At 37.2% G+C, this 12,761-nt stretch overlaps 1 protein-coding gene across 1 annotated transcript in view; it reads left to right on the top strand.

The window, feature by feature from the left end:
- LOC106872470 (tonsoku-like protein) overlaps window positions 1-12,761 on the top strand; it is a 118,364-nt gene that overhangs the window by 6,930 nt on the left and 98,673 nt on the right. Inside the window, exon 2 of the mRNA XM_052976512.1 lies at window positions 10,458-10,553. Coding sequence (XP_052832472.1) covers window positions 10,458-10,553 — 96 coding nt within the window. The remainder of the gene's footprint in view (window positions 1-10,457; window positions 10,554-12,761) is intronic.

Here is a 12,761-nt window from a genome sequence, read left to right as displayed (position 1 = left end):
ATATATATATATATATATATATATATATATATATACACGATAGCCTTGGTTGGCGCGAGGCTATAGCAGAAGACACTTGCCAAGGCACTACGCAGTGGGAGTGAACCCAGAACCATGTGGTTTGGAAGCAAGCTTCTTAACACACAACCTATAGTGCCATTTAAATTGAAATTGTATGACATACAACAACCACTATTCCGAACTCAATGTGAATCGTAACAGACAAGAGAACTGCGAAAAACGTCGACTCTCGATTTTCGTTTACACGCATACGTGCGCGCCCACACAGAACTGTCAATCTACTGAATTTTTTCTCGAACAGACTATTGTAGTTTAAACACACACATACATTCCGAATAAAACGAATAATTTTACCTGAGTTAGGACAATAGCAGTAATTGCTAGTCCAATCGAAACAATGAGACCCAAAATAACGCAAATATATCGATGCCACCGGCGTTTACGTTTCCCTGGTTGTTCCGGGTCGAGTACGGTTGTTTCCTGGGCAATCAAAGCATTAATTTCTTTATCGTCATCAGTTGTTTCATACTTCTTCTTTGGAGGCATATCTAACGAAGTCAGTGATGTAAGGCGGCAAGCTGTCTTTGTGTTCTGAGTTCAAATTCCGCCGAAGTCGACTTTGCCTTTCATCCTTTCGGGTCGATAAATTAAGTACCAGTTGCATACTGGGTCGATCTAATCGACTGGCCTCCTCCCCCAAAATTTCGGACTTTGTGCCTAGAGTAGAAAATAATATATTCGGTGTTGTTTTATTACTAGGTTAGTACAGAACAAGCAGTTGTATGATTTGACCAACCATGAACATCCCGTCCGATTATATATCAATAACTACATTATCCACTTTAGAATGTTATTTAAGAGATTTGACTGATGTTTCTGGCAGATTGAGCGACCACATAAAGGTTATAAACATGTATGTTTGTATGTATGTGTGTGTGCATGTTGGCAGACTTTCAGAATAGCTGTTACGTATAAACCGGTTCTTCTTCTTCTTCTTCTTTTTAGTGTTTTCCCCACATATGATGGTAATTCACATTTCACTCACATATTAATGAAAGCGAATCAAATAAGAATACTGGACATAAAATATATTGGCGCTAATTAGCTGTATTCTCTCTACTAAAGGTACAAGCTCTGAAATTTTGGGTAGCGGGTATTAGTCGAATATAGTGACCCTAGTGATCAATTTGTATTTATTTTATCGACCCTTATATGATGAAAAGCAAAGTCGACCTCGGCGGAATTTGGACTCAGAACGTAATGTTGGAAGAAATGCCAATGATCATTTTGTGTATTCTATTGTTCGACCTGTTGCATCATTTAAGTTTCATTCTTCTGGGAGTCAGTAAAACGTAGTTATCAAATAATGAGATCACTAGCGTAGCTAGGGGATAGATTGTAGGGGCGGCACTTTTGGGTCTGCTGTAGGCAATGTGTGTTTTTTGTGGGTTCCGGCAAATCCCTACCTTCAAAATATTCAGACGGGCTCTATCTACGAAGCCTTTCTGTAGAGGAAGGCGAATTCAGTCTTCGCTGCTGCACTCGCATAAGATTATAGGTTACGGCGACCCAGAGATCCTTACTAATAATACAGAAGGGTTTCCAACATTGCGATAGCTTTAGATAGCATCAAGAAAGGAGCCTGCAATACTTTAAAGTAGTTTCTGTGCTGGGCAGATCACAATATCATAGCTAAGGGGAGAGGACGGCACTAGCGTAGGTAGAGTGTGTGCCGCCTGGGACGGCCCTTCCGTTTGCCGTTCACTGATCCCACGGGCGGACCGCTCCTACTACCCCCCCCCCAGCTACACTAGTGCTTGACACTGCTGTATTAGTCTGTTTCTACTGTGGTGGACCCGGAGTGGGGCAAACGCAAGGGCTGCCCCAGCGGCACATACCCTAGTTACGCTACTGACAAAACGTGTTATATTTGGTTCACCTCATCGTTTCTCTCTACCTTTTTGGTAAACTTGTCGAATCTGCTCATAAACAATGCCCTCCTATACAAATCGGAATGGACTACATAGAAACTACATGCTGGACACTACGAAAGTGTACAAAAATTCTAAAGTATGGTGTTTTATTGCTTATAATTAAGCCAATTAAGTAATTTTGATTGGTTTAGCAATCACAAGTTCCTTCGTTGGCTCATAAAACATGATATATGCACTATACTCGTGGAATCACCGAATGTCAACAATTCTAATATATCCTGTTTTATGTGCGTAAAAATATTTCGTTCTCTTTCCGGTCCACATTTTTTAAAAACAAAATTCACTCCCGTCTATTGAAAAGTTCATTGACTTATGCCTACATTTTATTCATTCTTCTTAAAGAATACACTAAATAATTATTTCTGATATTTTTTATACGCTAAACATATGAAAATATTATCAATAAAGGCACCTTCTTAGTATTTTAATAAAGTATTGATCATGATCCGTCAAACCAATTCCTACTTTTTGATGTTACCTAAAAGTCGCGCGAAAACTAAAAAAAAAAATGTCCGTGTCTGATTAGATTCAAAGTTTAGTTTTAGCATAATATGGATACAAGTGACAGAAAAAGACTTGAGAGTAAGACGAATTATTTTATATTTGCGATGCATCTACTTACAGTGGTCTATCTATTGAGTAACTATCTTCTATACAAGTATATATCTATATATAACAACAATAACATTGTCCTTCATAGGAATGCCACGTTCTGTTGTTCATATAAACATTATATATATATTTATATATATATATATATATATATATATCTTTTTCAGAAATACGATACATTGACGATATATATGTGAGTCTGTGTATAGATAGATAGATAGATATACACTTCTGCTCTATAACTTAGTGTGCTTCGCTTTTGGATTTATGATTTACTGATTTATGATTTATCCTATACAAGTATATATATATATATATATATATATATATATAAACAGATCATTTGTTCGTATATTTTCTGACGCACTGAGAGAGAACCATTTATATATCTACATTTATTAGGTGTCAATTATGTTCGTGTTATATATGTGCGAGTGTATGTGTATATTGGCATAACTACAGATTGGTGTCTCACTCGAACTGTTCTTCATAAATAACTTTTTGAAAAGCCCTTCAAATTTTTATTGTGTACAGAGATACCTTTTGGAAGGTGTAGATTGCAATTATGGGCATACCTGCACGATTGTGTCTCTTTCCAACTTTGTTTCCTCATAACTTTCAGAAAAGTTAGTACTTTTTTTTTCTAAAATTTTCGGTGAACATCGGAAATGTTAAAAAAAAGATGCTCCAGATTATTTCCAAGGGCAGTGTGGAAAAAAATCTGAAAAAGCTCTGTCAAAACGGAGAAATTCCAACTTGTTAGTGATTCCTAACTCCGACTTCCGGCAAGTTTTATACAAATACCTTTTCTGTAAGGTATGTGTATAAAATGGTGTAAGTTACAATTATATTGAAGTTTAATTTGACAAAAAAAAAAAAAAAAAAAAAAAAGAATTATCGCACAAATATTGACACACCACATGTATATCAACAACATATTGACACCACATGTATATCAACAACATATTGACACCATATGTATATCAACAAATTGGAACTTGAAACTTTGAGACGAAATATGTATTCTGTATCAGTTACGTACGTGTGTGCACCTACCCACCCATTTTTTTCTCTTTCACATTTAATTCTGATGTAAATTGTAATCAAAGATAAAAATTATGAGAAAACAAAATCAGTGGAGAGTGGGCACCAAACTGTATTTATATCTTGTATTACTATTGTATTATTTTTTTTTGAAAGTTAACGTTGGTTATATTCAAACTTTCCATAATTTGAATAAGTTTTTCTTATTCAGGAAAAATTTTCGTTATTTTTGGTTGCATTTTGGGGTACTACTAAAGCAGCGCGTCCGCGATAGCTAGTCGCGAGTGGTCGATCCTAACCCTAACCCTGTTCCTAACCCTAACCCTAAACACGTATTCATTTGCACACGCGGGTTAGGGATAGAGTTAGGGACAGGGATAGGATCGACCACTCAAGACTAGCTAGCGCGTTCGGGTCCGCGCTGCTTTAGTAGTACTCATTTTGGTTATTTTTGGCTGCTCACCTCTGTATGGACTGCGGGTAATTTTAAATGCAGGAAAGGTGGTTTAAAAACAAAATTTCACCCGTCGTATTATTTTTAGCTTTTTGGTATTTCCGTACTTATGTCCTACAAACTCTTTCTTGCACGATAAAACTTTAAAAAAATTTCATTGTCTCAACCCACCCCCATTATCTTCTTTTTAAGTTTGTCCTAAATTACCCCATTTTGTTTATCCGAATGACACCTTAATTTTATTTGTCCTTAATTAATTATATACCTCCATCCTTTAAAGTTTATCGTAAATAATTATTTTGTTTATCAGAAAAATACCCAATTTATGACTTCCAAATGATCGCTTGGTTGTATCGTTAGTGAAGCTGCTTGCTTGTTTGCAACCAATATTTGCTTCCTGTAATTTACCATCGTTGCTTTATGATATCAAACAGTAATTCCACCGTGACGGAATTCCCCAAAGATAATTGCCTCCACCGTCTGTAAGGAAAAATATGACTCATATGGGGAAATAATTGCATTTAGTGGAAAGTTTCAAGTGCTTGAAAAAGAAACCTTTATAGGAAGTCGCCTGACATGCAAGAAATAGCAGTCACATCTCAATCAAATAACATCCCGCCATCTTAAACTGAAGGAATAATAAACTGCATAATGTAGTCGGGGATGGACACTGTGTCTGAATAAAAAAAGTACGATCATAGTTCTGTTTGGTGGAATCTGACCTGGCTAAGCAGCAACATTGAGTCTCATTGAATATAGAGCCGCACAACACAGAATGAAACATAATCGCGTTCGTTCAACCTGCTTCAAATAACGACCAAATCGTCCTCACATTACACATTACTCATCATCATCATCATCATCGTTTAACGTCCGCTTTCCATGCTAGCATGGGTTGGACGATTTGACTGAGGACTGGTGGACCAGGAGGCGATTTGGCAGAGTCTGATTTGACAGAGTTTCTACAGCTGGATGCCCTTCCTAACGCCAACCACTCTGAGAGTGTAGTGGGTGCTTTTACGTGCCACCGGCACAAAGGCCAGTCAGGCGCTACTGACTTAAACAAAAGGAATATATATCAAATGCAAAGACGAGATGGTCACACTGGAACGCCTTTGATCAGTGTTCTGTTGGATTAGTTTGATCTGGGGCTTACCATAAATAACGAAATGAAATGACAATTAACGAGACTGTCTGTAAAACAGTCCCTGTAATTCTGTCATTGTCGATAATTTTGTGTCCTGCAGATGAGCATCTTATGGCATGTATGTTAGGTGTTTATCTTTCAGACTAAGTCATTCCCTGCTCAAGCAGATCTTTGGTTAAACTGGTTTCAACTGTGGTTGTGGATATCTTACCCTTTGATATAGTGCACCTAGGTCTACTGGTCTTGAAGCATGCTGGAGGGGTATGAGCACAGCTCCCTTTATCTTGAACCAATCAATAGGAAAACAAATAAAACAAAAAATATTTAGGTCATAAAAATTTAGAAACCTTGAAACAGTATCATCATCATCATCGTCGTTGTTTAACGTCCGCTTTCCATGCTAGCATGGGTTGGACGGTTTGACTGAGAACTGGCAAGATTTCTACAGATGGATGCTCTTCCTAACGCCAACCACCCATAAGAGTGTTGTGAGTTCTTTTTACACACCACTGGCATCAGTCACGCTTGAATGGTGCTTTTTATGTTCCACCATTATAGGTGCCAGTCAGGCAGCACTGGCATCGGCCACAACTATGATTTCACTTGGTTCAACAGGTCTTCACAAGCACAACATATTGTCCCAACAATTGAAGGGTACTTTAAAAACAACATGAAATATTTCATTTATAACTGTTAAAGCTATGAGTAGTAGCATGTAAATATTGGGTTAAAAATCCTTTTGGGCAGAAAAAATTAGTGAATGCTGTTTTCATTTTAAGCATGGCAGAATATGGTTTGCAGGAGAATTGGCTGCTATTTCTTGCTACTTAAGCAATCACATTGAGGTTTCCTCATTGGCTCAATGTATAGTAATGGTTTCAAATTTTGGCATAAGGTTAGCAGTCTCAGTGCTGTGGATCTGTTGATTACACAGACTCCAGTACTCAACTGGTACTTAATCGACTCCGAAAGGATGAAAGGCAAACTCAACCTTGGTGGAATTTGAACTCAGAACATAAAGACAGATGACATGCCATGAAGCATTTTGTCTGGTATGCTAATGATTCTGCCAGCTTGATCTCTTTCTCAACTTCAGACCTAATCTCTACTAAACCATAACTTTTCAATCCCTGTCAGTTCCTCCAAATACTGCTTCATTGCCACCCCCTTCCGCTCCACAACTCCTGCTACACTCTCCCCCCCCACTCTTTGGTACATCAAGTCAGCTGATTAGTTAAAAGTTGCTTGTCTTATGCCAGTTAGCCCCTGGCTATATATGTAGTTCACTGCAAACCCATCAAAAACGGTTGGTGTTGTAGGGTGATTGAAACTATCCTTAATGGGGTTAACTTATTGTTGTGAAGTTATTCAGCCAAAAAAAAAAAGTCTTACAATACTTAGAGTTTCCCCACTACATCTTCAATAAAGAATATAGGATGGCATTTCCCAGCAATGTAACCCCTGTAAAATTCTTACCTGAATCATGAAAGGAAAAATTGTGATCCTGCTGCACTCCGCTTCACCAAACTGCAGACAATCCTTCTAATTCCTTACTAAAAGGATTTCTGTCAGCTTTGCAGAATCCTCTTTTGATCTTCTCCATAACAATGATGGTTCTATGAATAGTACCCCAGCAGAGAAAGCCTCTATCTTTGCTGCTTTCTTTGCAGCTAGTGCCACTCGGCATGCCCTTAGCAAATCTCCAAATCTATTCAGGTCCACTAATTTGCGTATACATCACTAAGTGTAAAAGTACCTTTGGTTGCTTCAAACCAGCCATGCTATTGGCATCTGACAATATCCTACTCATTATCCTCACACACACTGTCCACTCTGCAATGAAAATGAAGAACTTGGTGGCTGCTTTGCAAGCATTATTCAACTCAGTTGATAAGTTACTATTGTATGTGGGACAAACACAGACATAAAAACATATATGTTGAGCTTTCACGCAGTTTGTGTCTACCAAATTCAGTCAAAGGCATTGGTTGACCCAGGGTTATAGTAAAAGTACTTATCCAAGGTGCATGTTGTGGGACTGAACTTGACATCATGTGGTCGCAAAGCAAGCTTCTTAACCACAGAGACATACCCGTGTGTAGCTTCTTAATCACACCATATACACATTGAATAATACTACCTTTATATTCTTTCTTCCTAGAAAAGAAACACTTGACTAGTATCAAGCAATTTTATGGGATTACTGTCACCCATATTGATTGAGAGGTTCCTGTGGAGCTGCTGTTTCATACTGAGGCATGTCATAGCTTCTTTACAAAACTGTAGTGGCATGAGTTGAATGGCTTGATGGGAACTGGCAAGGCCAGGGGCTGCACCAGGTTCCATAGTCTGTTTTGGTTTGATTTCTATGGCTGGATGCCCTTCCAATCACTCCATAGAGTATACTGGGTGCTTTTCATGTGGCACCAACTCCCACACCAAAGCTAATGTAGCATCAACTCTCTCTGGTTTTGAACAAGAGATAGTTGATGTGAATGAAATTGTCTACAGTGGATTGTTAATTATAAGTTTGTTAAGTGTTAAGCTAGAGGAACAGTTCATGCTGAATTAGTATCCAATTATGTTTCAACCGGGTAATTATGCAATTTACAGTTAACTCGAAACGGAAATTATCAATTATTGCACAACATTTAATCATCACTTCCACTTCATCAGACAACGACTTAGTTTAGTATAGTTCTCTCAAATGATTCCATTGAAACATTTTTTCCTACAAGAATGAGATGGTCAACAATTGTTGCTCAGTTTCCTTTTGTTTATTGAAGTCTTTGCCATTTCTGTATTAGAACTTGGCTGTACTGTGATCTAAGAGTTGGTACTTTCTCTGAAGGCACCATTACTAGAATTCTAGCCAGGCCTGAAAAGGACACTTTAGGCACAGTTCTTAGACAATCAAATATATTATCTTATTTTTAAGAACAACTGATTCCATTAGTGAATGCTCTTTTCATTTTAAGCATGGCAGAATACGGTTTGCAGAATTGGCTGCTATTTCTTGCTACTTAAGCAATCACATAGAGGTTCTCTCATTGGCTCAGTGTATAATAATGGTTTCAAATTTTGGCATAAGGCTAGCAGTCTTAAGGTTGTGGATCTGTCGATTACACAGACTCCAGTACTAAACTAGTACTTTACTTAATCGACTCCGAAAGGATGAAAGGCAAACTCAACCTTGGTGGAATTTGAACTCAGAACACAAAGACAGATGACAATGATTCTGCCAGCTTGATCTCTTTCTCAACTTCAGACCTAATCTCTACTGAACTATAACTTTTCAATCCCTGTCAGTTCCTCCAAATACTGCTTCATTGCAAGCCCCCCAGCAAACTTAGATATAGAAATATCTATATTGAATCTAGGTATCTTTGTTTCAGATCCCTAAATTTTAACTTGTCTTAGTTATTTAATCTTTCTTTAGATTTTCCTCATTTTTTTTTTGTCAATACCACACTGTAGAATAGATGTTTTTAAGTTTGATGATTTCATTGATGCTACATAATTTAAAGCATAAGACCAGCAATTTTATGAAGATGGGGTTAGTATTTGACTGGTACCTTATTTTATCGATTCCCAAAGGATGAATGCCAAAATTGATGTTAGTGGGATTTGAACCCAGAACATTTCAAATCCTGCTGAAGTCAACTTTTTCCTTAACCAGTTTGAACTTTGTGCTATCTTATATGCAGTTTGGAGTTAAACTGTATTAGCCATGCATCTGAAGGGTGTAGTTAATCAGATCAACCCAGTACTTAATTTTAAGTCTGGTGCTTATTTTATCAGTTTCTTTCTGCCAAACTTCTAAGTTATGTGGATATAAACAAACAAATATCGGTTCTTAAATGGTGCTGGTGGAGCAAAACACTAAATTTGCACTCCCCACCACACACATGTATGCAGATGCAGATATGACAAGCTTCTACACAATTTCCATTTTCTAAACTTACTCATAAGACATCAGTTAGCCTTTTTTTAACTGGCATTCCATTAGTTATGACACTGGAGAATTTTCCAGCTGATCCAATCAACACAACAGCCTGCTCATGAAATTAATGTGCAAGTGGCTGAGCACTCCACAGACATGCATAACTTTAATATTTTCTTTCAGGGAGATTCAGCATGACTCAGAATGTGAGAAGACTGGGTCTTTGAAATTCATATTTACCATCTGAGTATTGCTCTAGAGCAACATGAAATAAAGTTTCTTGTGCTTAAGGACATAAAACACTACCAGGTATTAAGCTCAAGACATTGTGGTTGTGAACTAAATACCCTTAACTATTAAGCCATGTACCTTCACTTGGTTAGCTTAGGGCTATAAGTAGAAAACACCTGGTGTGCTGCTTGGTTGGACTCGACCCAACACTACTTGGTTTCAGGTTGCTACTGCTTAACTACACAGCCATGCTTGTGTCTATCATCATCATTATTATCATCAACATTTGTCTGTTTTCCATGCTGGCATGAGTTGAATGGCTTGATGGGAACTGACAAGGCCAGGGGCTGCACCAGGTTCCATAGTCTGTTTTGGTTTGATTTCTATGGTTGGATGCCCTTCCAACCACTCCATAGAGTATACTGGGTGCTTTTCATGTGGCACCAACTCCCACACCAAAGCTTTTTACATGGAACCTTAAGTTGTAGGATCTCAATTCTGTTGTGGTGGGTGGTCTTCTAGAGCAGGGGTTTTCAAACTTTTTGACTTGCGGACCCCTTTATATTTCAGGTTTTACCTTATAAACGCTTATGAAATTTATACATAAATATTTGCTTAAAATAACATATATTTTTATATTTATTTATTTAACAGTATTTAACAAATAGGTTTATTGTCAATTAAAAGATTTCGATTAAAAAACATATAAAATCAAATTGCCCATAAAAAGTATTTGCTGTCTACGGACCCCCTGTCTTGTCCTTGCGGACCACAGTTTGAAAACCCCTGTTCTAGAGTACAGCAATGCACCATATATCTCCATCCGCTGTCATCTCCTTTGTAAGATTCAGCGTTTTTGAGACTGGCCTTCAATACTCCATCTGCTTCAGCATTTTGAGATTGGTCTTCATAAGCAGGCATAACTGTGTGTTTAAGAAGTTTTTTTTTTTCCAAATCATATCTTCAAATTTCTAATTTTCATAAAATGTTCATTTTCAATTTCATCTCCAGAGTTACAAAAAGAAAAAAAAGATGCTGAACGAAGGAACAAGTTCACAGAAGTGTCCGAGTTATGTAATGGAATTGGTGAGATTCTCCGAAAATATGGTCAGTGTTGTCTCATCTAGATTTTCTGTGATAATCATTCAATCAGTTTGTAACATTCTCTTTGAATATATGAGTGTCTGTGTGTTTTTGTGTATAACTGTACCCATATATAAACATCTGTGTGTATGGGGGTATGTGTATATGTGCAGTTGTTTAAGAAGCTTTTTATAGTGGTATACTTATTTACAAACACCAACCTTTGAATTGTGAAGTAGAGGATATGTAATTAATCACATACTCACAAACATTAAATACACACATATATCACAGTCATTTTAATATCCTGTTTGACAGAAGCTAGCATACGTCTGACAGGAGCTGGCAAATCAGAAGACTGCACCAAGCTCTTTGTCTGCTTTGTCATGGTTTCTATGGTTGGATGTCCTTCCAAGTGCCAACCACTTTCCAGTGTGTACTGGGTGCTTTTTCACATGGAACCTGTAGCAGTGAGGGCACCAAATACTAGACAAGTCCTCCTTTGACTGAAGGAGGTGGTTTTGTGCCAGGTGATGAGAGTATGCATAGAAAGACAGGGGATGATGGCGAACCCTGCTGTACTCTTTCACCACAATTTTCTCTCACTCTTTCTTCCTGTTTCTGTTGTACCTGTATTTCAAAGGGCCAGCCTTGTCACACTCTGTGTCACGCTGAATTTCCCTAAGGGTACACGTGTCTGTGGAGTGCTCAGCCACTTGCACGTTAATTTCACGAGCAGGCTGTTCCGTTGATCGGATCAACTGGAACCCTCGTCGTCGTAACCGACGGAGTGCCACTAATATATATATATATATATGTAAATATGTAAATATATTTACTTATGTGTACATGCGAGTGTATTAACACGTGTGTGTGTCAAGCTTTGCATGAATGTGTGTATCTTTCTTTACATACGAATCTATGCATATATTTATCTATGCTATGCATGTATATTTATGTATATATACACGTGAATACCTGCGGATACGAGTTCCTATACATAAATATGTATATATTCGTCCATACATGTGTGTATGTGCATGTATCTAATTGTATGTATATGCCCATATACTTGCATGTGCATGTGTGAACGTGTATGTATATGTGCGTATATATCTATATCTATATATATATATATATCTCTGTGTAAATATATGCGTCTAAGCATGAACACAAAAAAAATTTTCGTCTATGTATTATCTTCCTTTCATCTTCTACTTCCTTTTCTTTCTCTTAACAGTTACAACAGCAGAAGCTAATTACGTCATTTTCTCTAAACTAGAATGTATACTTTCCACAGTTCTATATTTAAGAGATGAGGAATTATGTACATTATTTACATTTGACAGATGTTTGTCCTCATCTTGTTTGTTGTTAACACAACATTTCGGCTGATATACCCTCCAGCCTTCATCAGGTGTCTTAGGGAAATTTAGAACCTGGGTTCTTATTCCTAAGGTATTTTTAATTATTATTATTATTAGTAGTATTATTATATGCCACGGGCATATGGCGTAGTGGTTAAGAGCATAGGCTACTAACCCCAAGATTCTGATTTCGATTCCAGGCAGTGACATGAATAATAATAATAATAATAATAATAATAATCGAAAAATACCTTAGGAATGAGAACCCAGTTTCGAAATTTCCCCAAGACACCTGATGAAGGCTGGAGGGTATATCAGCCGAAATGTTGTGTTAACAACAAACAAGATGAGGACAAATATCTGTCAAATGTAAATTATGTATACTTTCCATGTTCAAATTTAAATCTTTTGTGTTTCAATAAGTTTTCTCTGGTTTTACTCTGATTGATTGGCATATAGTGGTACATAAGCGGACTCAAGAAATCTCTAGTGAGGCTTTTTCTTGATGAGATCCAGAATGGGTTGAAACATGTGTTGTACCCAATAAAGACTATTACACATTCCATCTTCTATTTTATAAATACTGTTTTATATATATATATATATATATATATATTCTTTTATTCTTTTATTCTTTTATTTGTTTCAGTCATTTGACTGCGGTCTGCCTTTAGTCGAACAAATCGACCCCAGGACTTATTCTTTGTAAGCCTAGTACTTATTCTATCGACTTCTTTTGCTGAACTGCTGAGTTATGGGGACGTAAACACACCAGCATTGGTTGTCAAGCGATGGTGGTGGACAAACACAGACACACAAGCATTTACATATACATATGTGAGTGGATTTGATAGACAGAAGCTGA

Source organism: Octopus bimaculoides, chromosome 24 (genome assembly GCF_001194135.2).
Source record: "Octopus bimaculoides isolate UCB-OBI-ISO-001 chromosome 24, ASM119413v2, whole genome shotgun sequence".
Taxonomy (NCBI): Eukaryota; Metazoa; Mollusca; class Cephalopoda; order Octopoda; family Octopodidae; genus Octopus; species Octopus bimaculoides.
Note: the sequence above shows the minus strand (reverse complement) of the source record. Positions and strands in the feature narration are given on the sequence as shown.